This window comes from Saccostrea cucullata, unplaced genomic scaffold (genome assembly GCF_032062105.1).
Source record: "Saccostrea cucullata isolate Sc308-1 unplaced genomic scaffold, CSIRO_AGI_Scuc_v1 ctg2097, whole genome shotgun sequence".
NCBI lineage: Eukaryota > Metazoa > Mollusca > Bivalvia > Ostreida > Ostreidae > Saccostrea > Saccostrea cuccullata.
In genome coordinates, this window is record NW_026940969.1 from 74,353 (window position 1) to 93,939 (window position 19,587).

At 33.9% G+C, this 19,587-nt stretch overlaps 3 protein-coding genes across 4 annotated transcripts; 1 reads left to right on the forward strand and 2 right to left on the reverse strand.

The window, feature by feature from the left end:
• Positions 1 to 1,570: 1,570 nt before the first annotated feature.
• LOC134256734 (ras-related and estrogen-regulated growth inhibitor-like) lies at positions 1,571 to 15,449 on the forward strand. Its single transcript, XM_062739412.1, has 4 exons — positions 1,571 to 2,210; positions 5,773 to 5,829; positions 6,412 to 6,485; positions 14,669 to 15,449. Exons 1-4 carry the CDS (start codon positions 2,117 to 2,119, stop codon positions 15,092 to 15,094), a joined length of 651 nt encoding a protein of 216 aa, XP_062595396.1. The 5' UTR covers positions 1,571 to 2,116; the 3' UTR covers positions 15,095 to 15,449.
• Positions 10,156 to 13,285, reverse strand: LOC134256733 (uncharacterized). Of its 2 annotated transcripts, XM_062739410.1 has the most exons (5): positions 13,119 to 13,285; positions 11,735 to 12,343; positions 11,231 to 11,293; positions 10,794 to 10,930; positions 10,156 to 10,669 (listed from the first exon to the last, which is right to left on the reverse strand). In XM_062739410.1, the coding sequence occupies exons 1-4, from the start codon at positions 13,167 to 13,169 to the stop codon at positions 10,835 to 10,837; spliced, it is 819 nt and encodes a 272-aa protein (XP_062595394.1). In that variant the 5' UTR covers positions 13,170 to 13,285; the 3' UTR covers positions 10,156 to 10,669; positions 10,794 to 10,834. The 2 variants fall into 2 exon arrangements, with proteins under 2 accessions (XP_062595394.1, XP_062595393.1); XM_062739409.1 differs by having other exon boundaries at positions 10,158 to 10,930.
• Positions 15,450 to 15,542: 93 nt separating the features above from the next.
• On the reverse strand, positions 15,543 to 18,750 carry LOC134256728 (uncharacterized). The gene is made up of 5 exons (XM_062739405.1): positions 18,475 to 18,750; positions 17,844 to 17,925; positions 16,672 to 16,821; positions 16,318 to 16,412; positions 15,543 to 15,767 (listed from the first exon to the last, which is right to left on the reverse strand). The coding sequence occupies exons 1-5, from the start codon at positions 18,748 to 18,750 to the stop codon at positions 15,702 to 15,704; spliced, it is 669 nt and encodes a 222-aa protein (XP_062595389.1). The 3' UTR covers positions 15,543 to 15,701.
• Between the last annotated feature and the right edge of the window lie 837 nt (positions 18,751 to 19,587).

A 19,587-nucleotide genomic window follows, 5' to 3' on the forward strand; every position in this document is an offset into this window, starting at 1 on the left:
GTTCTACATGTGTGGATAAGCTGTAATACTTTGAATTATCCGCTGCCATGCCACTTGTTTACATTCTGTCTGCCATCTTTATATCGGCGCATGCTATGCACATAGTTTCGTATTTTACCAAACTTGTTATTTATGCTATGTCACAGGCATAATTACTTGCTATTTATTATGTTAATTAATATTGTGGGTTAAAGACTATTCATGTGTTATTATTCCTGATTACATGTGACATCTTAACTATATTTTTATCCAATATAGTCTGCAACTCAGCAAGATTTTCATGTGAAATTTACTAGTTTCAGAGATAAATTGTTTACTTACTTATTATAGACACATCTCTTGTTATCCATATTTATTGATCATTTTGTCTTTTCACATTTTAATTCCGTTTTGTAGTTATTATATTCATTGTACGGCAGCCTTGTTTGGCACTGAAAATATCTCTTTTTTTCCTTCACCGTTACATTTTTGCCGTGATTGGTGGAACGTCGCCGTACAGCATTTTTATTGGTTGAATCTAAAAAAAACCCTTTTCCGAAGGTTATATATATGGGCCGATTTCATTTTGTAAAAGATATTTGCAAAGTTGTCAGGCGCGTACATTTCAAAGAGATAAATAAACTCTCCATATTTTCACCATAGCCTTATATAGCATTACCATTCTGATTTCAGGTGGGAAAAATACATTATCTCCCAACACACTGGACACCTATTTAATTGAAATTAACTGTGGGGATCATCCATAAAAATTGTACACCCCACAACTTTTTTATAATTTTCGGTTCGCCACTAAGATTTATTATTGTACCTTTTTGAAATGAAACTGATTTATTTTTATTGTTGAGACAAAGAACTTATGTTTTCCTATAACCAAGGAACAAGAACATACCGGTACACCATTTTATTCAAAAGTTACGCAGAAAATTATAATTGACCACTTGAATGTTTTGAGAAATGCAACACCCCCCCCCCCCCAAATAAAAATAGGTCATATAATTTTTTTTAATTGATTTATTTTGTTTGTTTTCTTTTTTCCTTGTAGATATAAAGAAATATAATATTTATATATATAGGATAGGATCGTACATTTAAGTAACTGTGGTTTGCGACGAGGGATTAAAATTAGCTGAATACTCATATGTAAAATATTCATTATATAGTCATTGGCACAAATGGTACTTAGCATCCTAAGTAAAATAAAATCTGTATTCAAACAGCATGGCTTAAACTTATGCGCTATCTAAATGATATTAAGTTTTATAAAATTGTGAGGATTTAAAATAGATACAAAGGACTCCCACTATTCCGCGAGGTAGATATATCAGACGAATTGCTTTTAACCCATAAGCATTTTATTAATGTTAAACCCCTTGAGTGACGAGAGGTGGCTTTTTATGATATTTTCCCAGGTCACTGTGTGCATCAATTAACAATTGAAAAAAGTCTAATAGGCATGTTTAAGGACATCGATCTGCTTTTTGATAACGACACACTCTAAAGTGCTAGTTCTTCCCTTAAAATGATATATCTGAAAGTTGAAAAGAGGGTTTAAATCACATGGTTTGAAACGCGCATGTTTCACCGCGGAGGTAACACTCAGCGAGGCTATTTCCTGCATGGTAGCTGAAGACAGGGACAGTGCATTTTATTTGTGGGACTGAAAATACATCACAAAACAATAGACTGGTCTAAGTTTAGACCACTTGAAACAGATAGGAATTTTCCCCCTTGTGAACTTAAAGAATCTTGAGACAACTCGCGGATTAGAGTTAGTATATCATTAAAAGGGACGATCCAAAAATCGGATTAGATTGTTTTTCCGGCGATTCTTTGAACAATGCTAAATTTCTTGTCTCTGTTTTGTGTCCAAAAACGATTTTTGTCGAAGCTTGATCCAAGAGGATGGTTATGAAAGGTTTTAAGAATTAACCGTGTGGCATCTAAAGGTTTATATTTGGGACAGTAACTCGGATCAACAAAAATGCAGCACGCAGGGCCCAGCTGACGATCTGTCAACAACTGAACGACGTGATTTAATCAAAACATTTTGCACTCTTATCAGGACCAAACTTGGACAAACTCTTTGTAATTTGGTTTCAATAAGTGACCATTTTCCATGCCGATGTCTGCTATGACGTCAAACGGAAAGTCGAAGCCGACACCAGAAATCAAACTCGCCGTCCTTGGACGAGCCGGTGTCGGCAAATCGGGTAAGTATGTTCTATTCATTGATTGATTTACAAACATTGATAATAATATTTACTTGTAAGAAACAACTGGTTAAGAGAACAGAAGTAAAAGTACACTTGAACCAATTAAAAGTGAACAGGTGACGTCATAGACACTTGATGGCATGTTTGGAACTTCTTGTCTTCAATTGATATAATTTCACAAGTATACAGGTGCTTTTTCCAAACGATGAAATATTGCTACCTGTACATATTATGTATGATGTGGTAATGTGCATACTTAGATATAAGATACCGTTATAACTTAGAACTTGCAATGAAGTAAATACCTCTAACAAAAGAGCGCTTAAAATTCATGTATTAAAAATCTTTTGACTGACTTTCAAAAATCCGAATGATTTTCTAAAAAGAAAACCAAATTCCTCTTCCATTGGCTTTATTCTTAAGATCAAGTTTAGATTAATAAAAACGGTAGACTCTTCACGCTATTAACTGCTCAAGAGGTTTAAAAGGTTTTTTATTATGAAAAGAAATCATTTTTCAATATTTTATGCAAATATGGTTATAAGACACATACGTCAACATTTTGAATACACCTGAAATGTTTATAGTATGGAGTTTGGTTCGATGATTAAATATTATTAAATTTCCACTTACCCTTTCATATTATATATGTGAAGTTTCTTTGAACTTTGAAAATTTTATATGTTGAGATACAAAGGGCATTAAAAAGCACATTCAAGATTTGCAGAAAATAAACAGGCTCTTCTGATCCAAAAGTGTTAGAGAAATAATACTACATTTGAAACTAAACCTTGCATCATGACGAAAGTGTTATTACGTTAATTAAAAAAAAAAGCTAGGTGATTTCACAGAAAGAAAAATATATCTACATTGAATTCGAATTTTTTTCTTTAATAATGAAAACAAAGAATTCGATGCAATTGAACGAACCTTTAAGTATTTAAAATATCCTTTCTTGCGATTTCCTATGAAATTTTTGCGAAAAAAACAACGTGATATCCACAAAAAAAAAAATAATGTGGAGTTCAGAAGAAAGCATTTACTTGAAATTCACTTCAAGTTTTAAGCCTAAAATTCACATTTATTTCACGTGAAACTCTCTCCGTGTGAACCGAATGCAGTAATTTTTCAAGCATCTGAGCAAAAGTCTTAGTACTCTTGCAACCTTGTCACGGAGAGTTGCAATCTTGGCACACATGCAAAAGATGCCATGTGGCTGTACCAGGATTAATGGATCAATGTTTATAATGTAATAAAAAAAAAAAACGAAAGGCGTAACGATTTTCACCGCAAACCGAATAATCAGTTTCAATTAATGATATATCTACTTATCTTCTGCTACACGCCCTTTGGTGCGTACAATATGTGAGTACGTGCAATCAAGTACAGGCTGGGTGCAAGATTTAAGGGTCAAAGGTCAAGCCGCCAGAAAAACCGAACGCTCGGAGATTTCCTGGCCACTTCAGAATATCTGAAGCGAATTCACTCATATGTTCAAATTGATACAATGAACTTCTCAATCGGAACAATCTGGTTAATTTTACTCAATGAACGATCTCAGATATGTCTTAAGTTTTTCTTTGAAATAAGATTGGGAAAATAAGCTTAATCGTGTATAGGACATACGCTAGCCTTTGAAAATATCTTCAGCTAGAAATATCACTGAACATTCAATTAAATGAGATAAATAACCCAAGAGTGGTTAATTTTATCACTTAGAATTCTTGTAAACCAATTTTCTCTATTTTGCATCGCTTTGAAAAAGTTCAGAATCAGCCATATATTTGCATTTTATAAAAACGAGCATTTCTTATTTTTTCTCCGTTTGTCGATACTTCATCAACACAAAAATGAAGAGTTAAAAATACATTTTTGAACTAGTTCAAACCGTCAAAATAATATCGTCAGTGAACTCTCTGATAGGAAACATGCTCTCGTTATGATTAGGACGAGAAATGCCTTGTAGCTTTCTGGGAGGTTTTTTACGAGGGAAAGTTATTAGATGGACACATGGCGGGAAAATGATGGTTGTTACATAGAATAGACATGACTTAAATGCTTATCCAGAAATAATTTACACTGCGTCAGTTTCCGTAATGAGGATCTATACCTGTCACATGATGCTTTTTTAGAGGAAGAACTCTAAACACGTGTACGTTTATAAATTCAGAGTATTAAGAAAATGGTAGTTAACCAATTCGTCATTTTTCTCAAAACGTTTTTATGAATCAGAATTTTGACCGACTCAAAGTACGACGTAAAATGCATTCCTCAAAAGTTTTTCAATAGAAACCACTTAACTGAAAATCAGCAAACTAAAGGAAAAGGATTCTTACAAAGCAATTAAAAATGACCGATTTCTTGAATCAACTAGAAAACTTCTTAAAAATCGGTCGACAAGAATTTGCTATGGAATAATAAATGATGATATTACACGGCAATTGTTCGCAAAAAAGAAAATTTGCTTCAAAACAATTCCGTAATTCACGCAGATGAATCTGTGATTTGATTGCTATTTTATCCTTAGTTTCATTATGTCTAGTGAGCTATTTTTTGTAATCTGAGTTGAAATCAAACGGGCTGTGTGCCATATATGCATGTGCACACTATGCATCACCACAAGGTGCGCTGGGTGTCAAGAGGTACGCGATTCTAAATTGGCGATATAATTTTCTTTATGTGGCAGTCGTGATATCAATAAATGCGACATTAAAATTATAAGGACTGTAAAACATTGGGGAATTATTTTACGGAGGGGGGGGGGGGGGGGGCAAGCGATGCATAATTGGTTATAAAATTTTATTGCCTTTGAAAAAAAAACTCTAATAAGTATTCTTAAAATAGAGGTCTGTAAAAATGATAGTTTGATAGTTTTCGACGCCGTAAATGATAAATGGCACTGTCTATGTTATGGTCTATATTTAATTTAGAAGATGTTAATGATGTCTGGTGTTGATATATAGAGAAATATAAACAAAGATACATAGATCGTACCACATTAATAAGTGCTAATAGGTCATAAAACAGGAAAGGCCCATTAAATAAATGATACAGAAACAAGAAATGATCGAACATAAATGTTTGATTCTGTACAACATCAGCATCCCTTGATCATTATCTGTCTCATTAGCCCCCCCCCCCTTCCCCAATTCCTTCTTCAGTACATGTAAATAGCTTTAGTTATTATAAACCGTACATACACCGTACTCGTATATATTGCAGGATTAAGTCCTCTGACATTTCACAACAGGCCAATTTTCAATGCAAGTTTTGTGTAAATATAGATGTCTTGACCATTTGCTCCTATAGAAATTAAAGAAAAGATGCATTTTCTCACTATTTTGCTTATATCTAGAAAACCAAAGTTCACATGTATCAGTTGAGAAAATCTTGACCCTTTACCCACAAAAGATTATGCGTTTTATGTGTCTTCGCCAGCATCCGAGACGTCCATCTCTTTGGGCGGCTATTAATTATTGTTTTTTATTACGTAGATTCATGTGAAATTGTTTTATTTTGTAATTAATCACTTGTAATTTATATGTATTATTTATTTTAGCCTTGGTAGTAAGGTTTTTAACCCGGAGGTTCATATGGGAGTACGACCCCACGTTAGGTGAGTGTGTCGCTTCATCGCTGTCCAGGGGGTTCTTGACCCCCCCTCATGTATCTATTTAAAAAAATTATAAATGCAATGTATTGAAAAATGGACTAATAAAAATAATGAAAATTGGAATTTTTTTAAGGGAAAACAAGACATATATTGAGATAAAATTTGAAACTTTTTTGTGTATCTGCATCATTCAGGAAACCAGGATGTATTTTTATTTACCTCGAAGAAATATGTTTAAGCCATAAAATCTGAAAATGTCTTGAAGATGTCAGGTGTGAGAGATGTTAAAATAGTCTATGATTAATGAGAAATTAGCCTGCGCTAGATACATATTACAACATAATCGGAAGCGGAAATGCAGTAAGGCGAGGCACATCCACGCGGAAGATCACTATTAATTTAATATAATTTATAATGAAGTATTTAGAGGCAAAGAGATCCAATTTTAATTCAAATGATTTCAATATACCAGTTAGACTAGACCTAGACACAAATTTTATCTTGACATCTCCAAAAATATCATTTAATGTATTATACAAGCCATTCGAGCTCAGTTTTGAATTTATCTTTTATTCAATTTTATAGAATGCACCTACAAGCATGTCGCCACGGTAGACGACGAACTCGTTAATATGGAGATTCTGGATACAGCAGGACAGGTAAGGGTAAACGTAGTAACCACCGAGCATGTTGTGTAATGACTTGTAAATCTATTTAAAACGCCCCACGGCCCAGCGTGAGAAAGTCGACTGAAGGCCATTGTATAGAAACTTGTTTTAGGTGCGTCTCTTTTGATATTTTTGTATATTTATATGTTAATGCAATAAGATGTAAAAAGAAATCAAAATTGAAGGAAAAATTAAAAAGGAGTCAAATTGCTTAACAGAGCTTATCATCCAGTAAGACTGCCTTGTGATAAAGGATGTAAGAGCCAAGGTTAATGTTGTTTTAAGAAGTTATTGGGTGATAAATTTTACTTGTTTTTACATATTTTAATTTCCCATAAAATATCATCCGGGCGTAAAGATTTTATTTTGCGGACCCCTTGACATTTAAACATACCCATAAAAGGGTCTTTTTTCCCTTCTTTTAACGAAGAAGTATATATTTATATGTTCCGTATCTCCGAAGCTTAGCACATGTCTAGGGGGATAGAAAATGCATAATAAGTTGAATAAATGTCATAATATTCAATTGCCAATAGAAAAACATGATGTGTTTGTGAAACACTGATGCCCCCGGCCCGTATGTCTGCTTATGGCGAGGGTTGAATTCTCTCAAATGCATGTCAAACTCTAAAGGTCAAGGTCAAAAGTGTTGGTACCAAAAGGAAGGTCTTGTTACAAGGAATACACGTTTGAAATATGAAAGCCTAAGTTCTAACTGTTCGAAAGTTATGACCAAGGTTAACGTTTGTTCAAAAAATGGGGCAAATTCTTAGGCCAAGGTAAAAAATATTAAAGCTGAAAGGCATCATAATGAATACACATGTGAAGTATGGGAAAACCTAGCTCAAACTGTTTAAAAGTTATGGCCAAGGTTAAACTGTGGTATTTTTTTTTGTAGTAGGTTAAACTCCAAGGTCAAGAGTTCAAATTTGGTGGTACCCAAAGAAAAGTCTTGTCACAAGGAATACACCTGTAAAATATGAAAACCATAGCCCCACCCACTCAATAGTCATGGGCTAGCTTAAAGTTGACAACAGACAGAAAAACAGACAGACAGGACAAAGACAATTTACCCCCGGGATCTTTCGATCCAGGGACATAACAACGATAAGCTGCGGTTACAAAAATGCGACTAGAAATTTTTGCCCCCGGATCCAAAGATCCCGGGGGATATATTGTTTTTTTCATGTCTGTCTGTTGTCAACTTTAACCTGGCCCATAACTATTGCGCTGTAAAGGGTAATTGTCCCCCGCTTTCGCGAAAGCAAGGGGACATTTAATCTCATTCGTCTGTCTGTCAGTCTGTCCGTCTGTCAGTCCATCACAAAAACTTTAATCTTGCCCATAACTTTTGATTCAGTTGGGCTATGGCTTTCATATTTTACATGTTTATTTCTTTTGATAAGATCTTTTTTGGGTACCACCGAATTTGACCGTTTGACCTTGACCTTGGAGATTGACCCAACCCACTTTTACACAAAAATTCCAAACTTTTACTTTGGCCATATCTTCTCAATGGTAGATAATAGGACTTTCATATTTCACGTATATATTCTTTGTGACAAGAACTTTTATTGGATACCAACAACCTTGACCTTTTGACCGTGACCTTGGAGATTTCCGTACTTATGAAAAACTTTAACCTTGACCATAACTTTTGAACGGTAACGGCTAGGGCTTTCATTCTTCATATATGTAATTCTTGTGAGAAGACCTTTCATTGAATACCAAGAACTTTGATCCTTTGATTTTGACCTTGGAATTTGACCAACATTTCAAAAACTTTGACCTTGGCCACAATTTTTGAACAGTAGATACTAGGACTTTCATATTTCACATATGTATTCCTTGTGGCAAGACCTTTAATTTGATATCAACAACCTTGACCTTTTGACCTTGGAGATTTTTTGTACTTATGAGAAAATTTTAACCTTGACCATAACCTTTGAATGGTAAGGGCTAAGGCTTTCATACTTCACATATGTAATCCTTGTGAGAAGACTTCTCATTGGATACCAAGAACTTTAACCCATTGACCTTGACCTTGGAGTTTAGTGATGATTTCTAAGTAAATGACATGATAGGGTGTTCATATTACACACAATATGTCATATAAAAATGACATCTCACCCACAAAGACACCGAAAGCGGGGGACCACAATTCCTTGAATTTGCTTGTTGTATACAACTTGAGTCTACGTCTCACTCCAGAATTGTGTTACCATTGGGGGCATAGAGTTTCACAAACACATCTTGTTTTCTTGACAGGCATATGTATCGATATGCTTTAGATGTTAACTGGTTTTACAAAGTTGTTAGGCATTGAAACAAACTGAGATCAAATGAATCCATACAGGAAATAGGTAGAAAAACTGTAAACTCACTGGTAATATGACAATGTAAGCTCGATTATCATCTCAGAACAAGCTTATGGTTAGCTGCAGAACTGTAGCTCTGTGCTTGAGAAAGTAAAAAGCTTCAGTTCTGCAGCTAGCTTATGGAAGATGCTGTTTTCTTCAAGTTTTATAACTTATGTCACATGATTCTTATAAAATTTTTGTTTCTGATTTTCAAAATCGACAGAATACTTAAAGGCATTTTACTTGACAATTTTCTAAAGAAATGATATTGGTTTCAATGCATGAGAGTTATCTCTCTTCACTGAGGGTCGATGATCTTTAAGTTCTACAATGTACGAGAACGCAAATTGTATACAGAAAGTAAATTTCCCTATCTATCAATTAATCAAAGGGACGAATCGCTAAGTAGAAATAATATTATCTATTTATGCTTTCATTATGAAAACAATTTATTTGGGGGGGGGGGGGGGGGGGGGGGGGGGGGGGGGGGGGGCAACAGTGATAAGACCTTGAAGTCTAATTATTAGGGCCCAAGCAAGAAAATGTTGGAGTTCCATAGGAACAAATTTTGCATCTTTCTCTTCATCCGTCTTTGTCCTTGAATTCCTCTGTTGTTCCACGATAATTCAAATAATTTTCCCTGAAATGCTTTCATATTTAGATGTTAACTGTTTTACTTTAAGAACAAGTGTGTTGTTGTGGTGTTTCTTTAAATATTTAATACCACAATATATATAGCTGCAGAATTGTATCTCTCCTAAAAATATATTGACAGATCGGAGAGCTACAGTGCCACCCATCGAAAAAAGTGAGTATTGATTGCGCACAAAAAAGTGCCCTGTTTCTCGATTTGACGGTATTTCTCCGTATGTTTCAGATGTCAACTCAAAATATTACAAACCGTGTATTCCTAACATATTTCTTCACTACCTCCACAATATTGTGTTTTAACATTCCCAAAAACCGTTATAAATAACCCTCCTGGGCCTGAAATTGAGATCATCGGCAATTTCGCCTGTTGATACGACCATTTTGAGTCTCAAGCAAATTCGGTCCAACGCGCTTCGGACGTGACTGGTACATAAAGGTTTTGTTGTGGAAGTAACAAGAAAATATGTTAGAAACACAAGGTTAGTAGTATATTGATAGAAACGGGGAAATTATTTGATAAACAGCGCACCTTTTGTTGCGCAATAAATTCACACTTTTTTCAATGGGTGGTACTGTAGCTCTCCGGTCTGTCAATATAAATTTTAGGAGAGCTACGATTCTGCACTACAATTTGTACTGATAATGATATTACAAGAAAAACTCTTTTCTATGTAAAATGAAGTTTCTTTAGAAAGAAAACAGGAGATATAATACATGTACTAGTTTAAATTAATAATAATCAAAATATTTACAAGTAATTGGAGCATGCTCAATAAACTCTAAATGGCCTAAGATGCACAACCAAACCAACGTTGTCTTTCTTTTAAAAATTGAGATCGCTAAAGAAATAAATGGAAAAATAGAATAAAGATTCTAATATGTTTCTAATAATCAAATTTTCTCACTGCCAAATGCTTCATCGCTGACATAATTTTGCTGAAAAAAACCATTGCAAATTGAAGAAATAAGTAAAAAAAAAATATTTAAAACAGACAAAAAATAAATAATACTAATGATGAAGAATTTAAAAGTTGTACATCTGTTTGCTTATAAAAGTGAAAGACAAAAGATGGGCTGATATGGATAGTCACAAAGTGGCCCAAATCTATAGCACCACAAGACATAATAACTGTCCAAGAATGCTTCTCACAAAGTTGCCCAAATCTATAGCACCACACGACATAATAACTGTCCAAGAATGCTTCTCACAAAGTTGCCCAAATCTATAGCACAACTCGACATAATACTAGTAGCTGTCCAAGAATGCTTCTCACAAAGTGGGCCAAACTTATACCACCACACGACATAATAACTGTCCGAGAATGCTGCTCATAGGAAATCCCACTCGCTGTACGTTGGCTCGTGGTATTCTAGCAGTTTCCACTTCCTCTCGTGACTGAATTTCACACGTTCAGACCATTCCAACTGAAAAAAAATTACCAGTATAAACCATTGTTAGTTTCTATACCATCATATAAAAAGGGAGGTTAAAGGGTGTGTCTTTTTATTTCATACTTTCTTACCCCCTTTTTTACACCAAACAAATTTTAGGTCCCGCTATTTTTCGACAATTTGAGCCATTCTCGGTAGACATACATTAATAATGTTTATATTCTTTTCATCTTTTGTACATGATTTTGATGCGAATTGCAATTTCACTGTATTAGTTAAATTCTCTTGTTGATACATGTATATGATTAATGAAGTAAAGGAAATAAAACTAACCAAGTGAGAGGGATATCTCAGTAGGTCAGCCTCTCTCCGATCAACATCCATTGTCGAGTAATACTGAAAAAAAGAATCAAAATATGTACACTTATGTAAATTGATACAGAGGATTAATACTAGTATAATAAAATAGGGATTTCAGAGTAATTTTCACACTTTTGAAGGTAGGAATGAACAACTCCATTGCAACCTGCTACTCCCATCCCCACCCCACACAGAGACACCTAATTCCAAAGACCATATTCTCGAATTTTGCCCATGTAATAAAATGCTTTTAGGGACAGAATGTGGAGTACATGTATATTATCAAATCCTATGATTGACAGCTTCTTACCCAATCATCAAGCCTTTCCTTGATTCTCTCAGAAAAAGACTTGGAAATGAACTGTTGCTAAGAAAGAGAAGAATACAGAATAGAAAATAGATATAGGCCGTTTGAGAAAAGAAAAGGAGGGAAGATATAGAGAAGATATATAGAAATAGAGAGAAGGATTGACTTACCGATTTGTTAATGTTGTCTGTGAGCTGGTTCGATTGGTAAGGGCTCTCGTGAATGGTGCACACCATTTGAGAGTCTGTCGTCGTAGCAGTACTACTTCCAGTCGGTGGTACCATTGACATGTAGACCTGATTTTGAGAGCCCACAAGGTACATAGAGGTACCGTCTGACACAACATGAAAAGGTTGCTCCTGCGGAGACACCTCTGCTAGATTGTACGTGTTGCTCAGTCCTTGTAACAATCCAAGAATGTCTGCTTGTGAGAGAACACATGCATCATTGTTGCTTTCATTGATAGCACAATCAACTGATTGAAAGTCATGTTGCAGCTCTGCTGCAACATTTGTATCGCCTGCAACCTCATTGTTGACGAGAGAGTTTGAAGCACAATCTGTCTGCGAAACTTCACAAGCAGCTTCAAAGTCACGTATCTCCTTAGAAATCAATGCATATTCCTCAGCAGCTGATAGTTTGCCTGCAGTGTCACTGTTGTGGCTAGAGGTGTCTGATACGCACGACTCTGTCCTGGGAACTTTGGAGGAGTCAGAGGACGAACGAGGACCACGTTTCCTCCTGTCTTTCTTTCCTCCTTTGACTTTTCGTCTCTTTGCCTAAAATATCAAGAAATGGATTATTTTTAATTTTCTGAGTGATGATATGTTTTTTAGAATAATAATTGGGTATACTCAGTATGAAAATCCCCTTTTTACTAAGACACTACATTTTTATATACATACATTTCTAGTATACCGGGGCCGATAAATACGGGACTAAAATAAGTGCAACAGAAGGCTATGTTCTAAAAAAGAGACCACAAATATCAAAAATGTGCCGAATTTTGTATTCCTTGTGAAAAATTTGACCAAAATACTATAGGTATTACGGAAACTCTTCTAACTATTTTTGTTTGATAAGAATGTTGGAACTGTTCATTTTCTATTCATCATTTGTTTTGTAACATTGGAACAATTGGGATTTATAATTTTTGACAAAATTGAAACCGAATATTTTTTCCGAGTTTGAACTCGGATGCGAAGTATTTATAACTAAAAACTTTACCTGCCTTACATATTTTCATTTTCGGGCTATAGTGTAATTTAAATAATTTAAAAAAAATCATATGCATACATGTATTCTGGTGTAGGTATTTATACTATCGTTTTCATTTTGAAGTACGTCTTATATAAATGCTTTTTTTCAATTTCCATTTATTTTAATTGTAAATTTAGAATCACTGGGATTTATTTACGATGGGCAATTTTGAACCTAAACATTTTTTCGTGTTTTAACTCGGATGCATTGCATTCATAAAAATTGACTGCCTTGAATATCTCAATTTTTTTGAGATAATGTAATAAAAAGAATATTCATATAGGTAATTTATACCATTATGTTCCCTTCAGTACAGGAATCTTCAGATGAAAGTCGTCGTTTCATTGTCAATTTTCAGTTTTTTTCGCTGTGAAATTTTTGCACGTCCGTTCGCTACGAATGATGCCGTTACTATGAGCTTGTTGTCACAACACAACGACTTACCCTGCATCATCACCCTTAGCAACGTCATTGCAAAAAATTTCGTAAAAAAGAACTTTGCAAAAAATTTCTTTTTCTTTTCAAAGTAAGAAAGAACGTAATCTAATGAAATCTAAGAAAAACAAAAAATTCTCTGACAAATCTTTAATTTTTCATCAAGACGTTAGCTTCGTAGTTTTATCTAAAGGCTTCTATTCATTTCCTGAAGAACACAATTCGCAGCTCTTTTTCACGTAGATTCATTAAAAATACTTTTAGTTCACTTACCTGACCAGATTTATTAAAATTCCTTGTGGATCATAATATTCCAACTGTTTATCTTCCGTAAAATGTAAATGCCGCATAACGTAAATTATAACGAATAGAGTCACTTTGACGTCACAAAGCAAAAGCGCGCCGGAATCTGTTCGACTTTTTGCGTATTTAAAGCGAGTTGAGTTTATACTGTAAAACCAACTTTTATTCATATGCGAGAAATATCCGCGTGTTACGCGACGTACATTAACTCGCGAATATTAATTGCCGCGAACCACATATTTTGCTTTGTATCTGTACACAGAGAAAGTTTCCCAGTCGCGAAATTAAATTGTCCCGGATTGATTTCGAAGTGAAACTTACGAATTGCGAATACAAGATGACGCGAATAATAGTTGGTGTACAGTATTTTAATTCTTACATTAAAATTTATCTGCTCTTGTTTTTTTTATACTGCTGGGGTTTTCTTTTCAATAATTTTCATCACAAGATAACCTTTTCATTAAAATTCTTTTTAGAAGTTAAATACAATATCGCTCAATCAATTCTGCCTTTAAGACATCCTCGTCTTTCCTGCGTGCTAGTACCGTTCTTTTACTTTTTTTTTCATCTTAAAACAACTGAGGGCATTTTGTAACCCCTCTGCGTATTTTGAATTTTTCTATACTAATATTCAATTTAATTCTAAATATTTTTGAAAATGATAAATTCAGATGGCTTCAAGATCGACTAACTTTAAAAGTGCCGACTAGGACATGCAATATAAAACGTAGAACATTGTGCTTTAATCTGAAAGAGTTTTTTTTTGTACCTCTAATGGAGTAATATCGACTTTTTATACAGTTTATAGAGAGGGTTAAATTGTAAGATACATCTGATTCAGTCCATTTGAAAGCCGACCCTTTTATATGTGCCATAAATCAGGGGGCAAAAAAGATGTATCTCAATAGCATATATAAGTACTAGAAATTGAATTTTGTAACATTTTGTACTTATAATTTTTATGTAGTAAAAGTTTTTAAGGTAATTATTTCATTAAAAACGAATATTTTATTGGCAGAAGAATTAAATTTATATATAGTCTATTTCCTTTACTCTGTTTAAAATATAAAACAAAGAAACTTTAATATTCATCTTTTGCATTTCAGGTAGAAGCTTTACAGAGAGAGGGTCACATTCGATGGGCTGATGGGTTTATTCTTGTTTATGCAATAAATGATCGACAGAGTTTTGAAGAAGTGATGAAAATGAAGGACTTCTTAGACGATATAAAGAAAACAAATGTTCAATGTGTTTTAGTGGGAAATAAAGTGGACTTAATGCGTGAACGTGATGTAAGCACAGCGGAAGGGATGAAACTTGCAACAGAAATGGCATGCGCATTCTTTGAGACTTCCGTTTGTGACGGAAATGAAGAAATATATGAACTATTTTACGAATTAGCACGTGAAGTGAAAAGACGAAAACTAATAGAAAATAAACCTCGACGACGAAGTTCAGCTCAACAAGTGAAGCAAGTCTTTACGAAAATGTTTAATACAAACAAGCAGACAAACAGACAGAGTTCTATGTGATATTATAATATTTATTTCCAATGTGAATACCATATTCCAGTCAGACAAAAAATCTCAAAAAACCACAAGGTGTGTTTGTTATGAGTCACCCGGATTATTTATGAAAAAACTGCATGTATACTTTATAATCATCTATCGCAAGATTTCTTACAATAATATCTGTTGCAATTGCACTTTACATCATCTGGCATTACCAGATGTTACCCAGGTGTCACGTGATGGTGTGTGACGGAGTGTAATTGACGTTCGTCAACCAATTTCACGCGTCACTTATATATCCATGACGGTTACGAACTTTACATTGTAAATGAATCTGTTTGTGATAACAAGATAAAAGTACTTTTATATTATGAAATTTTTTTGAACTTTTTACACATTGAATGGTCTATTTGGTCATGTTTCCACACAACATATTGACAAATTCTTTTTTCTCTTTTTACTTAGATGGAATTTAAAATTAAGACATAATTCTTTTATGTTTATTTTTTATCAAATAGCTAAGAAGGAAGTGGCAAAACTGACAACAGTTAAAAAATAATAATGAATGCCACAGCAGAAGATAATTGATTGCGAAGCAACACATAGCAGCATCTGAAAGAGCTTTCCATCATCTCCAGGAAAAGGCACTATGAATCAATTCAGCGATAGTAGAGGAGATGTATTTCTTCTTTATCTAAAATAAAAATTAACGCTTATGAAATTACAGGCATTGCCTATCTTAAATTCTTAGTCAATGAAAAATATTCATTAATCTTTTTTCCTCCTCTTTTTTCCAAGGCTATTATTGTCTTGGGACGAAATTTACATTCTTAGTCAGCTGTTTGACATAGATAATTGTTGTATTTATATGTTTAGTGGTGTGGCAATGAACTTTGAAGAGTCACTTGACTACTGTATTGTATCTAGACCAGGATGAGAGAAACACACACAAACATTCATTAACTTCCCAAATCAACTGCAATAGCATTCTATCAAGGAAGCTAAAAGGTAAAGAATCATCGTTGGCTAAAACAAACAAATCAAAGACGATTTTATTAAAGCATTGAATTCTAATTTTTGGTTGCCCTCCTTTGTATGTAATAGCGCAAGTATTCATAGGGGGTAAAATATTGTAGATTTGCTTTCGATTTCAAGGAAAAAATACACTGAATCAAAATATATGTTTAACTTTATTGAACATTCAACCGTACAATTGATGATCTTTTTAAACCCTCTGCTCCTACCTGACTGTGGTGACAGAATACGGGGACTTTGAACACTGAAGGGTCGCTGATTCCTTCGGTTACGTTTTCATATACACTGACTTTTAAATCATACACTGCAATAAATATACAAAACGCAATTATTTCTATCGTTTGTTCTATAAAAGAGTTGTTGTGCACAAATTTTGCAATATCAAGTGCTCTATACGTAAATACATGTGACTCTCTCATTCAGAAGATATGTTCATTTCTCCTATCTTTAAGCACGACATACAACTATACATGTTTTGTTTTCTGACAAGTAATTATATATGCCAAGTAAGCATTGACTTGTAATAGTTGACTGTTATTAATTAAGACGAATTTATAAATTACCTGGACCAGGGGTCAGTAAACTCTCTGTCGTTGGATAACAAAATGGGTTGCTAACACTATATCGTATAATGCCGCCACCAAGGGACGCTACTCTGTAAATGTCAACCACGGGACCGGAAATATTGTATGTTCCCAGATGAGTTGCATTGTCTATATAAATATTAAGTTATTAAAAGTTTAAAAGATAAATAAAATCAAAAAGAAGACATTGCCAATTTATTAATACTGTTACAGTTTGTAAGAGAAAATAATATGACAAATATCATTTTGCTGTGTGAAGTCTTATAAATCAAAAGATGATTTTAAGGACATACGCAACGGTCCTTACCTACTGATAATTTTTCAAGATATTTTTTAATTTAAGATTATAGTGTCATCAGAAGTTCATAGACAAAAAATCAGCCTGCATTACCCCGGGTTTTGAAAAGATGTCAATTAATGAAAATTATTGGATGATTCAAAGAAAATTACACAAAAATGACTTAACATATACTTGTTTTAGAAGAAGTGAAAATATATATACATTAAAATATAGCATTCAGTTTCTTAAAGTATTGGAACTCTTCAAGTCCAGAGAAAAACACAACAAAACTAAAACTACGATGCGTATGTCCTTAAAACTAAAAAAAAAATTATCGTTTTTGCTAATTAGATCAAGGTTTATCTTATTAGCTCTATTAGAATGTTCAACTTCAGTTTGGCTATTTGAACCTTTTCAAGAGGCTAATCATTAGAGTATTTTTTTTTGGTCTCAGAAAAAGGGCAATGTTCTCTAATCCAAAGAAAGATGCTACAACAATTTTTCTTGAAGCAAGAGGGATCACTAGTATTTAAAAAAATCCAGAAATTTGAGGTTAGGATGCGCCGACACATATTACTTATTTTCATTAGGGAGGGGGCACTACCAAAACTTCCATGACTTCCTTCACTTCATTCGACTTCATTAATGTGGGGACACAGGCATAATAATATAGTTGCTATGTTTTCTGTAGTATTCTATATGACGAAAAGTATTGGGAGGGCACGCCCCCTCCCACCCCCTATTCCTATGGCCATGTATACTAGTACATGTATGTAAGGTCTGTGTTGTAATTTTAACGAAAATTACTAGTTGTTGCATTGTCATTCAAAAAAATGTGAAGCTACTAAGTACTTTAAAAAATACCACCTGCCTGGAACACAGCCAGACCACATATCTCCACCGAGGGGGTACGAAATACAGTAATCTCCATTGGTTATAATATATTGTATTCCCTAAAACAAGGAATAGAAATGTTAAAAGTGCATCAAATACGCATAAAAAACAAACAGTAACAACAAAACGAATCTGAGAGCATTTCACTTGACTGTCTTTAATGTAGGCTTTCGTTTCTAGGGCATTATCTCTTGAACTACTGGAGGAACTCTTGAAAGATGTACATGTTACAAGGATGTTCTGGCATTCTAATTATGCAGATTCCCAGACAGTTGACAAGAGAAACATCTTCGAGCTTTTATCTGATTATTCTTTACGGGCGGTCTGAATACTTCGGTTTTCGTGACTTTTGTATAAATATTACATGTCTATTGTTTTACAGTGCGTTATATTATCTACATACTTCAACAAAAATGGCCTTGGTTATTAATCTTGAGGGGTTAAACTGAATTATATCATGCAAGCTTGACTTTTTACAAATACCGACATGCTGATTTTACAGATTAATAGATTTGATTTGATAAAATGACATAGCAGTAAATATAATAATCCAGAGATATCAATAAAATCGAAACATCAAAAAATGTTAAGCATTGCAAAATACTAACTTCTTTGAATTCGTAAATCACATGAACTTGTTCCTTAAAACCGATTGTTATGTTGTAAACTTCTTGCTGAAGAGAAATTTTTCTGTCATCATAACTGTACGCAACATGAGTAATAACGTCAGCAAGTGACGCAACATCAACGTCATGGTCGTATCGTCCAAGCTTCTGGGTAGCAACTCCGGTCCATTGTTTCGGGATGCAGCAACTTTGGCGGGAAAATACTTGATGCAAAACCGAGAGGACAGAGATAATCAAACATATAATTTGGCGAAACATATTTCACAATACTTGTGGGAGTGTCTTCGTGTTGTTATCTGGAGGGATGTTGATACTGATTTTATCTGGATTGCTCCAGTGCATCTACACTTGTTATCAGAAGATAAAACAAACGAGGAAAGAGTGTTTCAGATAGACAAAGATCAACTTAGTCGTTTATCGATAATAAAAAATTATGCTCTCTCTGTATATGTTTTAGGATTAAAACAAATCAAAATCTTATTAACCAAAGAGAGCTAATCGCCGTTTTACTTTGACCGACAAAAATGCTATAACTTTTCAGTGTTGTTCAAAACACCTTGTTGCTACCAAACGTTTTATGCTGTTTAGGTTTAATTTTATACTGTTAAATGCAAAATTAATCATAATTGATAATAACTAAAAACATACTTAGTATGTTAATTTATTCCCTTCAGCAAGCTTGGGGCGTTTGTGGCAACGCATTTTGAAAAAAAAATTAAGCACGAACCTAAATTCGAGACAAAGTCAACACACTTTGATTTTTTTTCAAATTTACATATTTACATAACTGGCTTGACATTAATTTACTTTCTCTCAATAGAATCTAGTTAGTACGAAAGCCGGATAGGCTCATTTCTGAAAAATAAAAAAAATTTAACTCGTTATAATTAATTATCTCGTTATAACGACTTAGTTATCTCGTTATAACGTGTTAGTATCTCGTTATAACGAGTTAATTACCTCCTTATAACGACTTAGTTTTATCTCGTTATTAAGAATTACTTATCTCGTTATAACGAGTTAGTATCTCGTTATAACGAGTTAGTATCTCGTTATAACGAGTTAGTATCTCGTTATAACGAGTTAGTTTTCTCG